This window comes from Lycorma delicatula, chromosome 4 (assembly GCF_047948215.1).
Source record: "Lycorma delicatula isolate Av1 chromosome 4, ASM4794821v1, whole genome shotgun sequence".
Lineage (NCBI taxonomy): Eukaryota > Metazoa > Arthropoda > Insecta > Hemiptera > Fulgoridae > Lycorma > Lycorma delicatula.
Window position 1 is genome coordinate 15,125,382 of NC_134458.1, and position 19,021 is coordinate 15,144,402.

The following is a 19,021-nucleotide window of genomic DNA, read 5'->3' on the forward strand; positions in this document are numbered from 1 at the left end:
CGCCCCTGGTAAACAGGGAAGTATCCCTCATGGCCATTGCGCAGCTCATCTGCTATTTCAAAAAGAATCAACTGATGATTGCTAGAACAGTCGTCGACCAGAGACCAGTCAAGGATCCTGCCAGGGATGTCCCTACCAATGGTGATGTCAACACCACACTCAGAAGCTATTTCTTTTCGAGTCAAACTGGTATGCTCAGAAAGAGAACAATTTTCAAATGCTTTATTGGCGTTATGTCCATTATTATATATTCAAGACACAGTACAAAAAATATAATTTTGTAATAAAAAATGGAAAACACTTTCATTAAACACTATTATTACATGAAAATTGCTAAATAACCAAAGAACAATAACCTCACATTACACAGACAACTTAAAGAATAGGTGTGGTCATGAGTGTAACCACAGCATAGAAATAAACAAAAAAATTCCCTGTTTTTGGATTAATTTTCACACTATTCTACATACAAAATCTATAACTGTTATTATTTGGAAAAATATTTTATTTAAAAATTTATTTGTATCTTGATAAAAACATTTTTTTTTCAAAAAAGGATTTTTTTAACTTTTTAATATTCAGCCTTAAAATAAATAATTAAATACCACAACATAAAAATAAACAAAAAAATGTCCGTGTTCTGATTAATCTGCACGCTGCTGTACATATTGTTTACCTAATTGTCTGTCTCTATAATGCACAGGTAATTTTGGTGTATTTCCTTTTAAATGGTTTCCAAGTTCCTTCCTACTCAACATAGTTTTTGAAAGTGTAAAACATGCATTACACTGCTTAGAATCACATCAATAAGCAATTATTTTAATTACATATCATAGAAAAATTCTTCAATATTCTCTCTAGGTGGCTGTACTTAACACATTTTTTGACGACAATCCATAACCAAAAATATGAAGGGGTTAGATTTTACAATTAAGGCCATGAAAGATGTCCAATCTTATAAATTCATACATAGAAGGAAACATTAAGAATAACAGAGGCTGCAACAAAACAATAGGCTGACATTTCAACTTGTTGAAAATAGCCAGATATATTATTTTTTTATTTTTTAAATTCTGTAATATAAACCACCTAGTACAGAATATAGATAAGATTATCTTATCTTAATTTTATCATGAAAGTTCTTTGCAGATCCTGCATTGTCAGTCATGATTGAATTAATCAAACTGCATATTAAAGTACTAAAATAAACTATATACATAATAGTTAACTAAAATAAAATAAATATATAAAATAATGCTAAAATAAATGTTTACAAATCTAATATACTAATATACACAGTTTATTTTAATTTTTAATATGCAGTTTAATTAAATAATTCAATCATGACTGAGCATGTGGAATCCCACAAAATATTTTCATGATAAAATTAAGGTAAGATAATCTTATCTATATTCTGTACTAGGTGGTTTATATTACAGAATTAAAAAAATAAATTAAATCCTATTTATCTCAATGTTTTGTACAAGATGATTTATATTATAGAACTGACGAACAAAAAGGAAGCCCTTGCTGTGCAGCCGTTTATTAAAGCGACCTTTATCATTATTACTTACAAACTAATAGTTTCCTTTTTTTATTTATCCACTACTTATCATAAATCACAAATCAATTACTGTGAAAAAACAAACCTGTAAAGCCAGTACATCCTTGGCATAATCTGGTAAGAGGGTGGCTGCTGATGGACATGACTTGGGAATCTGTTTCCTGTTCAGTGAACAGAGTGTAATACGTGAAGATAATGCTAAATGAGGTTATAGTGCTTATCAATTAAGACCAAGTCCTTTCTAAAATGCTATCAAGATAAGCAAAAAGTCAGTTACATGAAATGAAAAATTCTGCAATGGACTGTATAAAATAGTCTTGTCAGATTCTGACTTTCTATTCAACCATTTGAAGCAGCAATTGGCAAATATAGAATTAAAGACACTGCTTAAAAGCAGAGTAACTATTTTAATCATAATTTTATATTTCAACCATACCACCAATAAAACTCACCTTCTCATCCTTTTTTAGTGCAAGAGTTTTTGTCCATGCTTCTCTGAGTATTTTAGAAAATTCAGGATACATCTGATGTACTTCACTGCATAATGCTACAGCTGCTGGTACATCTGTTAATTTTAACTTTGCATCAACAATAGCACTTGCAACTTCACTAATATACATTGATAAATTAAGTCCAGCCATGTCTTTAAGTAGACTCTCGAGCTGTGGACCAGTGAAGTTCCTCTGAAACACAATAAATAAGTTTCATTATTTAATAACTTATTTTTTTTATATTTTTCACTAAATAGTATTACTATAGCATCAATTAAAATACTTATTTTCACTTTTTTTTCCTTTGTTACAATCTTAATAACAGCGAGATGAAGCTTTTATAAAAAATGTTAATGGGGATTTGAAAAACAAATCTGATGCAGTACAGAAAAAATATTATAGGCTTAAATATTGCAGAAATAATAAATTAATTGTTGTAGACTGTTCTTAGTAATCAGAAAATAATTACAAGAGAATAAATATAGTTAAATTCAGTTTTAAATGATAACCAACTTGGATAACAGGAAAATCCACAGATACAAAGTTTACATTAATTTATGACAAGTTGAGAGCTGTGGATGAGTTTGAGAGCAGCCTAGGTGTAATTTAGATGCTGTACAAAGCCATCAACTGTAAAACATAATATATTCTTTTCCAAAAGTTAAATAAGTAAATTATAAAAGCCACCCCTTATTGTGTTTTAAGTCCTTAATTTTAGATAGATTTCAACAGGTTTAACTGGGTGGGAACAGACAACAGAAATGCTTTCTGAATGGAATGTCTTATTGGAATACCACAAAATTCCTAGATCAATCCATTTCTCTTCATGATTGGTGTTAAGGATCTTCCTTTTAAATATTATTTGCAGATAGCAAAATTCCAGTTGTAAAGGCTACTACTTAAAAATAAAAACTTCAAAGAAGCAACCTTCACTGTCTTCAGGAATTTATCTTAACAATTTGGAGGTGAACAAGTCTGCAACTTACTTACTCAACAACTAACTTACTTCACTTCCAAACTTTCCAGATGCAAAGAAAGAGAAACTCATTATCCTTCTATCAATTTTTAAATATTAGACTACAAATTATTGTTAACAGATCAACACTGATGATCTATAAAATAAACTGATCAAAGTTGAATGTAACTTTAATAATGATAAAAAGATGTGCATTTTTAAGGTATCTACCACAATTTACCAATAATATTTTCTTTTAATGGCAAAATTATGTGGTATTTTTTGCTTACCTTCCTAGTAACATACATACAAATTTTACTAGAAAAAGTAAAATTAAAAAATATACTACAATAATTTTTTTTTACAGAGGGAGGTGGAAATGCATTTATGCACAATGCACAGAGTGTCAGACGCCCACTGATGATATTATCAATCACTATCAGCAGACTACCAACTAAAACCACCCCCCCCCTTATACCAGGACTCGACCCGGAACCGTTTAACACATTACTTCTGGTCAAGCCCTCCTATACTAGCCTGATTAGGTGCTACCTAATTTTCAGGACTATCCAGGTCAACCTTTTTGGTCTTGAGAATGTTGTCGACAAATTGGGCTACACTTTCCCAGCTGCTCAGATTATGGAGCATCATCGCAACCACATTGTGGAGGCTCAGTGCTCCGAGATCTGCCTTAGTGCCCCTCGATCTGCCGCCCAAGCACATTTGAAAAAGGTGTGCTCAGAGTTGTCCCGTACACTGGGGCAATAGAGGCAGTCAGGGGGATGGCGCTTTCCCTATGACATGGAGGTAAGCGCGGAAGTACCCGTGACCCGTTAAAAATTGGGTCATGTAGTACTCCACCTCTCATGCCGCCGCTCCATCCATGGTCTACCAGAGGAATAAGCCTTGCGGTCCATCGTCCTCTGGTCTCGTGGTCCCAGGTCTCTTGCCATGTGAGGAACGTGCGAGTACATTCCTCGTTGGCAATGGTCTCCTGGTCTTCTCCTACCCGTCGCCTCCTGTAGATCACCTAGCGCTCCCTTTCCAAAATAGCAATGGGTATGGTGCCGGTGACCACCAGTACTGCAGGCTTGGAGACCGTTCGATACGCGGAAGCGTCTCGCAAGGCTGTGGTGCGTTGCACCTGCGCAAGCCGCTTCCGATTTCTTGCAGTTCTTAATGCCTGGACCCACACTTCCTACCTGTATAACAGGATGGAATGCAATACGGACATCAGCAATCGCCATCTGCTGGCCTTCGGTCCGCCGACATTCGCCATGAGCTGGCTGAGATCAGTTACGGCTCTCGCAGCTTTGTCGGCGGCTCTCCGAAGCTGCTCAGCAAAGCTGAGTTTCCGGTCAACCATCATACCGAGGTACTTTTCGGCGGCTTGGTCTTGACAACCTCTACTCCGACCCGCAGGGACAGAAGGGTGTCGATACGCCTCTTCGTTAGAACCACGATCTCCGTTTTCCTGAGGGCTAAATCCAATGGTCGTCCATAGATACAATCCATGGTCGTCCAGCCAGGCACCGATTCTGTGCATGGTTCGGCTGAGCCTCAGTTGGGCGCGCTCCACGTCGCGGTCTACAAGTAACGCAACGTCGTCAACGTACCCAACCAAGACAGATTCTTCAGGCATCTCCAGGCTCAGCAAGCCATCGTAGACGACGTTCCTAAGGTCGGGGCCAAGAATCGACCAATGCGCCGCCCCTGACGTGATCGCAGTCCTACGCCAACCTGCCGCGGTCTCGTAAATAAGACCCCGGTTCTTCAGTTATGCGTCCACCATTCTGAGGAGGTATTGAGGCATATGGAACGAATGCTCCAGGGCCCGAATTATATCGCTCCACCGTGCGGAGTTGAAAGCGTTTTTAACGTCCAACGTAACGAGAAGGACCACACATCGCGAAAATTGATTGTGGTCCTCTGATCGCCGCACTGCCTCAACAACCTCTTGAATTGCGTCTAGGGTCGACCGACCCTGCCGGAAACCGTACTGGTTGAGTGACAGGCCACCTACCTGATTCATCGTTGCAACCAGTCTTTTCTTTAACAGCTTCTCAAATACCTTCCCAGCTGTGTCAAGCAACCACAATTGGCGGTAGGAGGACGGAGACTCTGGGTTTTCTTTGCCCTTGGGAATTAGCGCAAGACCCGCGGTCTTCCACCTGACGCTAAATGATCGACCCAGCCTTCAGGCACTCATTATACATGTCTAGAAGAAGACGGGGCCTGCAGCGTCCCACAAGTTTGAACACCTCGGCCGGTATACCGTCGGGACCAGGGGCTTTTTTGCCGTTCGCGACCGTTGGACTCCCTCCTGCTCCTCCATCGAGAAGAGCGGGAAGTCGCCCACTTTGCCGAAGTCCCGCTCGGTACGTACTGAGTAGACTGAGAACAACATCTTAACGACGTGCTCCGCTTTAGCCTCATCTAGTGGAGCTGATTACCGCGAAACCCCTAATCGCCGAGTTACTATCTTGTAACCAAGCCCCCAAGGGTCTGCATCCACGGTTTCGTCAGTTCTCTCCGACAGCATGCCTTGCTCACATTGATGGCTCGATGAAGCCGCTTCTTTGGCGTCTTATACTAGGCTGACCTGGCGTTTGCGTCTGTGCGATTCCTTGCACGTTGCGCTTGACACTTGTCTTAGTCGAAGACAGTCTCGGCGCAACCCCGCAATCTCCGGTGTCCACCAGTACACGGGTCGTTTCTGTTGCCTCGGCCCCCCGTGGGGCATGGAAGCGATCAGCCGCATGGTCGTAGCAACTACGGCTTCAGCGCCAGCGTTCCCCCCGTTGGTGTTATAATGGGGGATATAATGGGTGTTATGGTTAATAAAAAGTTGAGAAAAGTGAAATAAAAAAATTTTTTTAAAGTTATAATGGGGGACAGGAATCGTTCAACAACTGTATATGATTAAAAAATTTGGACAGAGTGCCCCCTTATGCTTGGGCAGGTGAGACTTGAGATAGGCCTAACCTCCTCAACTCCCTCTGCAGTATGTTCCGTTGGTGATGTTTTCAGAGGCTACTATCCCTGAGATCTTTCTTTTGAATTTCTTCCTCCAGCGCGTCAACTTTCCGGCCCAAGTCCGCTATCGAGTCATTTGAGGTGAAGTAACAGCTAAAAATCGTCACTTCACCGCAGCAGATCCAAACGAACTCCTCGCCAGCGCCGTGACTACGAACTTGGACTCTGCTGCGATACGGAATCCACATCGCTGCAGTCCCAAATGAGTCTCGGAACCATTGGGAGTCGTCACGGTCCCGGTACTGTTCGCTGATCAGCACCAACGTGGCCTCCGTCTCAGTAGCTAGCTGCAGCAGCAAGTCATCAGCTAGCCGACTCCTGTTAAGGTTGGCCTGTAGTACTTTCAACATTTTAACGGAGCCTTCGCTTCGCCTGCTTCAGGGCTGCCCAAAAGACCTCACTCCCTTATTTCAGGTGCGTGGTGAGCCAACTGCGAAGCGTTCACACCTTTTTCTTGGCAGAGCATGCACCGAGGGGGGTGGAACATTCCTTAGACTTGTGCTCTCCTATCCTGTACTTATGGAAGAGCCAGCTTCCATCAGGCCCCTTACATCCATGAGCCAGATGCCCATACCCATGGCACCTGAAACACCGTGGGACCTGTGCCCTGGGTCTAATCTGGCAGTACAACCAGCCAATCCTTATCTTGGATTGACTGAGTAATTTGGCAGCAGCCTTCTCTACAATCTCTATTATTGCTGCTTTCTGCCCCCTGACATTAGCACTGGTAACAGTAACTCAGCAGTCTCCTATATCTCCAAGATCTCTTCCCAGTGCTGCTTCCACATCCTCCTTTCCTGTGATGTAGTCTAGAACTTGGATCTCCAGCGTCTCTCGCAGTTCCAGATTATGGACTACGGCTCCTTCTCTCAGTACAGCCTTCAGGACAGCACTGAAGGTCTTTCTGTCTCTGGTAGCGCTCCCGAGTTCAATCAGAACATCTCCCATCCTGGTTTTTAGTATTGCCACTACCTCTGCCTCTGTCTCCTCCAATTTCATACCCTTCCAAATTTGACTGAGAGTTTCGGCATAAGCTTTCCCCTTGATCTTTTTAATGAGGATCGCTTCTCTAAGATTCTTCTTCTTATTCAAATTTTTCCTTTTTCTGCTGTCTCTGGAAGATTTTTGTTGCTCCTTTGCAACCTCTATCTTCAGAGCTCTGGCCCTTCTTTTGTCCCTTCTTATTTTCCACTAGTGACCATGGTTGCACTTTTGGATAATTTGTGATTGGAAGGGTACTTGGTTGAATCCCGCTCGTGGATGGTAGAGTTCCTTCTTTCCACCAGAGTCTTTATTCTTCTTCTTCTTTGTCTTGGGCTATTGATGGCTGGTCGATATCGCACTTTCCTCTGGCTCTGTAGTGTTCGTGGCAGCACCCATCACAACTCCCATGCATTTGATTCTGTTTTCCGCCTTTAATTCTTCTATTAGCTCAGCAAGCCCGTTCTTTATTTCCATAGACACATTTTTTGTCTGCCTGTAACGGTGATCATGTTTTAATAATTTTAATAATTGCCTTGTATTTTTGCAGATGTTTGGCAGTACCTCCTTCCAAGGTGTTTCCAGGATAAAAATCAGTATCTTGGCTGTTCACCATTGTACCCAAGATATTATTATAAAAGTTTAATATAATACTTTATTAAATTACTTCTATTTAATTTATATAAATTTTGTAAATAATTACCTTATTTAATTTAGCTATATTTATTTAGTTAAATTTGGTTAATAAAAAGTCAAGAAAAGTGAAATAAAAAAATTTTAAAAAGTTATAATGGGGGACAGGAATCGTGCAACAGCTGTATATGATTAAAAAATTTGGACAGTCCCCCCTTATGATTGGGCAGGTGAGACTTCAGATAGGCCTAACCTCCTCAACTCTCTTTGCAGTATGTTTATTTATTATTCACGAATAAATATAATATAAACTGAACGTTACAGTGTATCCCGTACGCACCAAAACGTAACAGCTGATGTCCAAATAACGCACGTTGTTTTCACTTACTAGGTTAGCAGACGATACCGGAAAGCGTCCCCTAGACTATGTCACCAGAAAGCGCACCAGTCGACCGTACAAACCAATCTATCTAGAAGCCACATGCTTAACTTCAAAAAGTTACTCCTAACCTATACCGCCACGTGGCGGATAAGTAGGTCAGCTTGCCTAGAGAGTAGCACGTCACAAGAAATGCACGAGAGCACTTTCGTGGGAGAGCTGGTGCCGCCTAACCTATATTCGCCACGAGGTAAATTAATAGGTTAGACTGCTAGAAGAAATGAAAAGAATAAATAAATAAATGAGGAAATGAAAGCACAAAAGATCACAAATAAGATAAAAAAAATAAATAAATGTGAAGAAAGTAAACGGAAAATTAAAAACTAACACCAGTGTGGCCTGTAGGACTGCCCCCGAAAAACACACAAATACAAAACACAACCAGCACACACCAAAAACAAAAAATTCACCGAGAATCAAAATAAAACCACTTTTTTTAACAAAACTCCAGCAGCACAAGTAGCACTTCTGCTCTCTAGCACTTCCTAACCTCCACTCAATGATAATGATTGGTGGTGGTGATTGACTGATGATTGATTGGTGATTGGTGGTGGTGATTGATGTGGGTGGTGGTAATTGGTGATTGGTGGTGGTGGTGTCAGTGGCGATGGCAGGGGAGGGACGACGACGACAATAATACTGCACATTACAGCAATGTAACAAACATTACAACATCTGCATGGTTTATTTTATTATTTTTAACATTTTTAGTATCTTTTTAATATGCAGTTTAATTATTAAATAATTCAATCATGACTGAGGATGTGGGATCCCATGCCAAGTATTTTCATGACAAAATTAAGGTAAGATGCCTTATCTCAATATTCTGTACAGGTGGTTTACATTAACAGAATTTAAAATATGATTTAAGTACAGAGGAATAATATGGATCTTAAAAAGATTAATTTTAATGCAATAATATATGTAGTCTACTCAAAAGATGCATAACAAAAAAAAATACATAAAAATACTGTTTAATATTATTTTATATTTATTTTAGTTAATTGAACAATAATGCTTCCAAATTCGTGAAATAATAATTATTATAAGCTATTAATAATAACAAAAGTAAGATATGTATGTCAGACTAATAATTACTTGAATATATATAATAATATTGAATATATAATAATTATTTGAAAATAGTTCAAATCTGTAAAATTTATAATTTTGCATGGCCATACCTGTTAGAATGATTTTGCTGATGCTTTTCTTTTATAAATAACCTCAGACACATCCCGAATTAATGTCCAACAGTAACTGGCTAGCATGTTACTATTCTAATTCCCTTTAAAGAGGCTTTCCATCACTGAAATGTCTTGGTGGAAACGTTCTCCATGTTTGTCACTTACATCTCTGAGGTTGTCCGGGGAAAAATCCAGATGCGAGTGGAGGAAATGTATTTTCAAAGACATATTACATCCCATAGCTCCGTATGAAGTAAGAAGTTGATTAGCAATATCATGGTAATTGTCAGATTTTTGTTTGCTAAGAAAATTTTTGCAAACTTCTTTAAATGAAGCCCAAGCTGCACTTTCTACATTATTTAACAATGAGTTACATACATCTTTTTTGACCAACTCTCTTATTTGAGGACCAATAAATATTCCTTCTTTAATTTTTCCTTCACTTACATTCGGAAATTTCTGCCTGATGTACAAAAATTGGAACTATCCTTCTTCATTGCTTTCACAAATTTTTTCATTAGTCCTAGCTTGATATGTAGAGGGGGTAAAAATATTTTGGGTTCAACTAAAGGCTCATGAATAATATTTTTCCCATTTGGAGTTAAGTTGTCTAGTTTCTTCCACTTTTTGTTAACATAATGTTTATCTCTAGCTCGGCTGTCCCATTCGCAAAAAAAAAACACATGTACTTAGTATGATCTAACTGTATGCCTAACAAAATAGCTATAACTTTCAAATCATCACATATGTTCCAGCTATGTTTTTTATAATTAATTTTTCAAGAACATTTTTCATCATGTCGTATGTCCCTTTCAAATTAATACTGTAAGCGATTGGTATCGAAGGATATTTGTTACCGTTGTGTAGTAGAACCACTTTTAAACTATACTTGGATGAATCTATGAAAAGATCCCAGTCCTCAGATTTATGAACTTGTCCAAAGTGCAACATAAGTCATCAATATTTGTGCAATAAACCAAATTGTTTTCATCAATAAAGTACTGAGAACATTCTTTTTGTCAGCTTCGAAAGCCTGAAATTTTTTAATTTTTTGAAATAAATTCCAACCTTGCAGACTTGATCCTAACAGTTCAGCTTGATTTTTTGATAAATTTAAATCCCTAACCAAGTCATTTAATTCACCTTGTGATATAAGATGTGGCTTATTGGAAGATAATTCAAAATCAAAATCATTGTTGTGTCTTCTTCAGTACTGCCTGATTATTCATCGCTGCTTTTGTAACATATATTCACAGGTGGATCAGGAACTGGAATAATTTCACTGTGAGGTACAGGTCTGATTGCAGATTGCAATGAAGGATATGTTATTTATAGTAAGTTTAGATTTTGTAGAAATGCCAGACACACTTATTAAACAAAAGTAACAATCAATTACATATCCTTTGGTTCACGCCAAACCGTGAGTACCTTTCAGCCATCCTCTTAAATATACAGAACAATTAGTGCATACTATATGAGGAGCCCACATCTTATCCTGATCACCAATTTTACACTGAAATTACAAATGATATGCATTTTTAATTAAAGATGTAATGTTTTTTCTATTTGATTTTAAGGTAAACTCACCACATACATAACAAAAGAGATCCACATCATTTACACAATTTCGAGGTATTATGACACTGCACTGTTAACAAACTTAAGACAGCAATAAGACTAAACAAAATTAATTCATTCTTAAATACAGTGCTTAATACAAACACAGCTGTGTTTTCAGCTACATGTTTTTACCTATACAGACATGATTAATCTTGTCCATGAAGCCTCACTCTTCAGTATTAGATATGATGTCATAATATGATTTAATTCTTTGTCTAGTATTGTTTATCTATAGCTTACAAATAATATTAACAAAGTTAAACAATAAAAAATAAGCTAACAAAATATAAGTTAGGAGCTTTTAATGCTAACTATATATTGAAAATGAAAAAAAAATCCTTTAATTAAAATTTAAATATCAAAAACCAATTAAAATCATGTATCATATGTTAGGAAATAAAAATTATGTTTATCAGTGTTATTAACAAAAATCACCAACGATTACACCAAAACATCAAGCTTAATGTAAGCTTACATATTTATAAAAAGTTTTTTGAATCCATGGATTCATTATTAGTTATAAAATACACACCGGATGATGCATTACATTATCTAGACTTTTTACATTTAATATCGGCAGTTCTTTACCTGGTATAATATTTAACACATACAAGACATTCAATCCTGTTCAATGGCTGATGGCAGCTGTTGTATACTACCACCAAGTATAGTAAATCTTCACATTTCTTTGGTCTGTTTTTGCTTCTGACAAATTGTATTTATCATTAGATTAAACATTTCAGTTTTTTATAATGTTTAGTTCACATTTTATCCATGAAAGCACTTACTGATTTATATACATAGAAAACATTGTTCTCTAACAACAATGAGGATATCAATAAACAGTTTTGTAACTTTTATAATCTGCAGTTTGCAGTCTATGTCATTAACTGTTTTCTTGTTTATTCATAGTGAAATTTCTTTTTATTTAGTAACATACTGAATATAACAAAAACTAATATTAACAAAAATTTAATTTTTAATTCTTGATTGGCATTTATTTTTATTTTTTTCACATTACAATGAATAGGCAATCTAATAATGAAATACCTGAAATCCAAATAACACATTTATAGTTCAGGCAACTCTGACAAGGAAAGCAACATTTTGATAGCATCACACCACACTGATGCACCATTACAAGTAACAGAAAATAAGCAACCTGAGGATGAAATTACCAGTGATGATAAGGTGGGTTATTGGGACAAAATACAAAATGGTTGCATATTACTTTGAAAAGTATCAGTAGTTCATCATAAGATTGTGTTTCTGAATTGAATAAAATATATCATCAGCCTTCATTATCAGTTTTTGAAGAGGTGAGTCATATAAGAATAGACAGTGATAAAAATTCTGATAAATTCATTATTTTTCAAATTTTTTTTAAGAGAACTTACTTAAAAAGAATATATATAAAGAGTGAAACAAACAGACATGGTACTTCTACGATGTAATAATTATGAAGGCTAATCAAAATAAAGCTCAATTTATAGGGAAGTGGACTACTGTTACTCTTCATGAACTACACAAGTTTTTTCAATTTTGCTACACATGTCTGTCATATAAAAACAACTGAAATATTACTGGTCTGAAGATCAGAAGTTGACCTCATCATTTGCAATCAAACTTATGTCTCACAATAGGTAGTTTTTTAATCTAGATACCTTTTTCATAACTTTATGAACAAATATAAACAAATATTCTATTTTATGTCAAATTTGACCACTGACAAAGTGATATGTCCAGTCTGTAGCAGAGTTATTTTCAGAACATGTATGAAAAATAAAGTAAAATAATGTGAATTTGTGTAAGCGATTCTAAAACAAGATATTCTGTAGATTTAAAATATATGCTGGATCTCACAGTAACTCTTATCATTTTGTTTATCACATGTATTTCATTTGTGTGAAAAAATGTTTTGGGCAAATGGACCATTTTTATTCAAGCCCTTTTTGATGAGGTATGGAATCACCAAACAGCAGTTAGTACAGCAATAGAAAATAGAGCACAACTTCCAAAAGATTTGTGTACAATAAACTGAAAAAAGGTAAATTTTCATTTAACCATATTTTTTTTCCTTAAGTAGAATCATAATGGAGAGATGCATATTCTTTCAACAAAGCATTACAACCATTATCAATGTTCGCATAAAACACAGTGTAGTTCAAGTTGTGAAGCCAGATAGATGTCCAAGATTACAATATGAACAAATCTGTGGACTGTGGGGATCAACTTAGGAATTACTATTCCTATCAATGACAGTGATTGAATCCAATCAATGATACCCACAAGTGCTGAAAAAAGGAGTTTTTCAACAGTTTTTAGATGACTGTAACCACACAGTCCGCAAAATGACCAGAAATGAAATAATTCATTTAGGTAGCTTTATTTTTGAATCAGCTAAACAGTTTACTGAAAAATAGGAATGGGACTATATAAAAAAAAGAGATCCAAAGAGCAACAGTAAACAGATTATCTGCTACACTCTTTTCAGAAAAAGTACAACTAGACAAAAAAAAAATAGTAACTGACAAGAATCAATTGTGCACAACAAAATCTATAATTTACAAAGGGAACAACTTAGTATTGTCCATGTGGTGCGGAATAGAATGTTAAACTACAATCACATGTCAAACCTAATGTAAATTGCCCAGAATTTATAGTGTACACCCTTTTAAACGCTTTTAGTCCGTAACTTAATACTGATGATGAATTGGTGCAATCAAAAAGCATTTTATAACTATTTGGTTTTACATTAAGCTTGCTATTTTGGTATTTGTAGATGAACTTTGTTAACAATTATTAACTGTAATGTACTGGATAACATTTAAAAAAAAAAATACAACAGTTTAGGAATTTAGTTATAATCATGCATTACAGAAAACAATATTAGGAGATTAATATCTTTCATGACAGTTCAATTTTGCCTTCTTTTAAAATGTAAATACGAAAATTAATAATAACAATTATTATTATTAATCAATATTATTTATTATTGTTCAACAAACAAATTGAAAAACTTAAAAAACATTCTTAAAATTAAGATCACACATTAAGAAAAGTAAAAAATGACAAGAAACTGGTAACTGAATAACTGTAAGACATAAAGGAATTTATTAGAAGGACTTCACCTGAGCCAAAATGAATAACAATTCTGTAAGAACCAAAGAACAGTAACAACGATGTGGTTGTTCAAAGCAATTCAGTGAAGCCAGTATGAAAAATACCACAATCATGAACATGTTAATTACATTTAATAACAAGTTTTAATTATAAATAATGTATTTAAATTTCAGTTTTCACATTAACACTATAAATCAGTATAAATAAAAATAGATCTACCACATATAAACAGTAATACTGTATTTTTTTACTGATTTTTTGAACACTGTATTCAATAAATACAGTTTATAGAAAAAGCAAAACTCCTAAAGCCATCAGTTAGTAACCAATACTAACTTACGGTGAAACTACTTTGCAAGTCAGGTGAAAAATAAAAACATAAGTAATAAGTAACAACAAAAATCACACTTGCATCTATACATTTCTTAATGTTAAACAAATGAAATAATAAACTATATTTACTGACCAGTTTTCTAACAAAAGCAGTGTTTTTTTTAAGGCTAGAGTCAAGTTGTTTGCCTGTAACAGCATCACTCGGTTTAACTGCATTTTGGTTATTTTGACGCAATTCATTTTTGACTCTGTACCTTTCATTCGCTTCATTTATATAAATTAATAAAATTTCCTGTAACATTATGTACACAAATATAAAAATAATTTTAATATCCTAATTAAACTTTACAGCATAAAAAACTGATATTCCCCGGTTTGTTTATAAAGGGAAATTATCAATGTAAGACTATTGCTATTTTTAAGTAGTAATAAAAAACTACTTAAGATTTAGGTGTGGGTATGTTTGAAACTTGTTTTATAATGGGGACTAGGGTATTTTATCATTAACATACAAGGTATATTATCATTTGGTTTAATGTGATGGAGTTGTAACTTTTATGCTCAAGAACGGAGCTGCTTATGAATAATGTTATTAACGAGGAATTTGCAGTTCTTAACTAGCCCACCTAATTGACTTTCCACTGGCACTGAATGCATCATGTACACAACCCACAGTCCCGTCACTGACACTTTTGGATGATTTTCAGTATGTAGAAACCAAGCTTCCAGTCACACTTAAAGTTGTATCCCACTGATGAATATACTTGGATGTAGGAAGATCGATATTCCATTCAGTTCATATGTAACTGATTGAAACTCCGCTAACCAAACCACGCAATGAATCTTCTGTTGTGGGGTCCACATCTTGACTGACTACTACTTACAATCACTGCACTGTAAGTCGGCTTGCCTGCACATGTGTATTCCACTAACACTGAGAGTACACAGAACAAATAATGGTGATATATCCTGTTGATTGAGAGTACATATAAGAGATTATGACAACTGGTTTTCTAACTTTAGGCCATTACTTTTGGATACCTTTAGCTAGGACACCCTGTTTATATATTTACAACAAAAACATTATAAACAATCAATACTTATTTTTCCATATTACACTTTCTTTATCAAAAAATTTTATCAATTGATTTCTAATAAAAAAAAAGAAAGATTAAATGTCTTCCACTTAAACTGCTATTTTACTTTAGTAATTTTACATTTCTGTGAAGACCTGAAATCTGCTATCTATGTACTAATTGAACGTTCAATTCATTAACCATATGTACACATGCATTTAGTTTTCAAAGCAATTCATTCAAAGTTTTCAATGAATCTAATGCCTATGTCAAATGCAGGAGAAAAAGAGAAGGCAATTCACAAGTGTAAATTCACCTACCTAAATCTGATTTGAGTATCACCCTTAAAGAATTAAAACAGACAGAATTTGAAGCTAACAAATTCTACACTGAAATAGTAAAATGATACCAGTACAATCAAATCCAATACACATGTTGAAATCATTTCTACTTCTCTTTGTTTAAATATGTTAATTTTTCTGTACATTAATTAAATTTTTTCTCATTTAATTATAACCAATATGCACACACCAATAAAATAAAAAATGATTGTTGGAAAATTCCATCTCAACATAAATAAACTTCATTAAAACTAATGGTATAACTGTAAAATCAAGTGTTTCATTAATTATTTACAAAATGTATTATAATAAAACATTAATGTATTTAGTACAAATCAAAATAATTAATATCTTGTTTTTTTATAATAAAGAATAAAAATTTTAAGATATACATTTTTTTATACAGCGTGTATCACACAAATTCATCCAATTTCAAAAGGCCTTACTTTTTAAATGAATGAACATAAGAGCTTGCAATGCACTGTAAAATGCATTCTGAATATGAAGTTTTACTTACAAGTTTCACAAAAGCTTAATATGAATTCTTGAGGCATGGCATTCATGTATACAATAGTAACCTCTTCTCACATTTGAGCGATCATGACTGGTGTTACTGCAGCAACTGCTATTGTTATGTGGTTTGGCAGTTTGTCCATCTTTGCTGGATGAGGGGCACATAAACAGAGTCTTTCACAAACCCCCACAAAAAAAAATCACAGACAATGAGATAGCCGATTTTAGTGGCCAGTGGTAAAATGACAAATCAGTACGCTCCGCACAGCTGATCCATCATTGTGAAAGCTCATTGTTAAGAAATACTAAAACTTACAGATGCAAATGCAGTAGTGCTGCTGGAAAATGAATTCGTCAAAATTTGGTTGTAACTACAGGAAAAGCCAGTCCTGCAAAATTTCTAGAAATGAGATTCTCACAACACAGTTTTCCTTAAAAAAGTAAGAACTGTAAACCTTTTTTCAGGAAATGGCAACGATGACTTTTAGACTCCCTCTTATTCATTTTTGCTGAGGATGAATTCACAAAACCCCACATATCATTGTTATTACCTCTGGAGAGAGCTTGTACCGACTGAATCCTGTTCAGTTTGAGTAACAAACATCACTGCAAAACGTGCCAGACTGTTAAGTGAGGAATGGCTACCTGTTGACTGAAATAACAAGTGGACATTCCTGGGCTGCATACTGCATACAAAACTCTTCAGACGTGCCTTAAGTCTTCGTCCAACACACTGGGATGACCTGTGGGTTTTTCCTTACACAAACATCCTGTTACTTGAAATTGTTAGTGCCAACATCAAATGTTCTAAGCAGTAAGAGGTGCAGTACCAGGTTATTACTGATGAAAATCATGCTGCACAATTATCTCAGACTCATAATTGTTCAAGTGGGAAATGCTTTCTGTTGCAAGATTGCCATCCTAATCCAGTCTGAAGAGAGCACATCACAAAGTGATATCTGGTGGCAATTAAGTGAAACTCTAGAATCCTCTCTTTCATGCTACACCATTTGTTTGTTGGAGTGCAGCTGTGAAGTTAAAGCCTTTTAATAATTAAAAAACCCATTACCAACAATTCTTTTATATATACGTTCAAGCACTTTCAGATAAAAATTCCATCATTAGCAACTTAAAAAATATATGTTATAATCTTAATAAAACTAAAACTTCTTCATCATGTAAATTTGTTTATGTAACATAATATAATATAATAGTGGTCATCAAATGTTTAAATTTATGTCGACTTAACGTCCTGTCATTATGAATGTCTCCACCGTTATGAATAATGGTGGAAATATTCGTACGCTTCATTATATTACATAAACAAATTTACATGACGAAGAATTTTTAATATTATTAAGATTATAACATACATTTTTTTAAGTTCCTGATGATGGGATTTTATTCTGAAAGCGCTTGAACATATATATAAAAGAATTGTTGTTAAGTGGGTTTTTTAATAATTAATTATATAATCATACCAATGAGCCATGTTTGATAAAATTATTAAGGCCTTTTACCACAGTACTTCATAACTATACTGTTTTTTCAACTACTCTATTAATTTTTTTCTGCCAATTAATTAATCAGAAGAAACGTGAATTCAATAAATATAAAATACATGTGAATAACAGAAAAAATATAGTTAACAGCAAACAGACACACACAAAAATACACTCATACCTTTTCTTCTTCCTTTTTATTAGTATCATTTTCTATATTTTCATTTGGTACTTGATCTATAATATTAACAATCTGATTTTCAATAATAATGTCCTCCATTTCAAACAGATCAAATATAAAATAAATGTTTTAAACAATGTGGAAAAATTGGTATTTATGCATTATGAAGTGTTTCCTACAAAAAAAGAAGATAGTCAAATAATTCATAATTTGTATATAATAGTAGATAAATTTATAAAACCTAACCTAAGAAACAATAAAAGTTCATGCACTAATACACAAGCACACAAATTAATACTTTAAGTTTTAAATTCACACATTAAAACTACAAAGTTTAAATCAAAAACCATTTTGACTACATCCTATAAATACATCTTCCTGACTTAAAATACAAACTCCTAATAACTTCAACTCAAGCTGCAGGATATAACTACTGCGCTAAAATCACCCAGGAGAGGAGTCTGGCAGTGTAAAGCATATACTTACTCTTAGAGATAGCAGTGCTAACTTGTGCCTATTGTACCTAAGGTGATTTACATACATCATATTTGTAAGACTGGGGAGACTGGGTAAAACAATAATTAACTCACCCCGAATGTTGTAGAACAATGCAACATATACATATAATACAACTCAGTAGGAGAATATTACAATATAAGAGAAAAAAGTTCAGATAAGTGTAAAATTTGTTTAATTTATTTTTTAAATATTAATAGTATATAAAAAATTTGTTTTAAAACAAAAATTAAAAGAATGCAAGACACGTTTGTCTAAAACTTACTGTAGAGTTGTCTAACCACTCGTGATCTGTCTTGTATTATGAAGTCTATTCCCCATATGTCGCTCCTTGCCCGTAGTGAGTGCTACAGACGGTTTCGTTACTATCTGATTTATCACCCACTACTATTACTTAACTCGTAACATTTAATCTATCATTCAAAAAGCATGAAAAAAACTGACTAGTATAGGAGACCTTGAGCGAATAGACTTCCACTTTTAACAAAATATGATTATTTTGTTGAAATTTTAGTTACTATGTTCATAAA

The 19,021-nt window shown here is 34.7% G+C and overlaps 1 protein-coding gene across 5 annotated transcripts in view; it reads right to left on the reverse strand.

Moving 5' to 3' along the window:
• LOC142323132 (regulator of nonsense transcripts 2-like) overlaps nucleotides 1-19,021 on the reverse strand; it is a 115,000-nt gene that overhangs the window by 87,802 nt on the left and 8,177 nt on the right. For all 5 annotated transcript variants that reach the window (XM_075362370.1, XM_075362374.1, XM_075362373.1 and 2 more), the window contains exons 2-4: nucleotides 17,976-18,150; nucleotides 14,496-14,654; nucleotides 2,017-2,247 (exon numbers count right to left, since the gene is read on the reverse strand). In XM_075362370.1, the coding sequence (XP_075218485.1) occupies nucleotides 2,017-2,247; nucleotides 14,496-14,654; nucleotides 17,976-18,074 (489 nt within the window). In that variant the 5' untranslated portion in view covers nucleotides 18,075-18,150. The remainder of the gene's footprint in view (nucleotides 1-2,016; nucleotides 2,248-14,495; nucleotides 14,655-17,975; nucleotides 18,151-19,021) is intronic.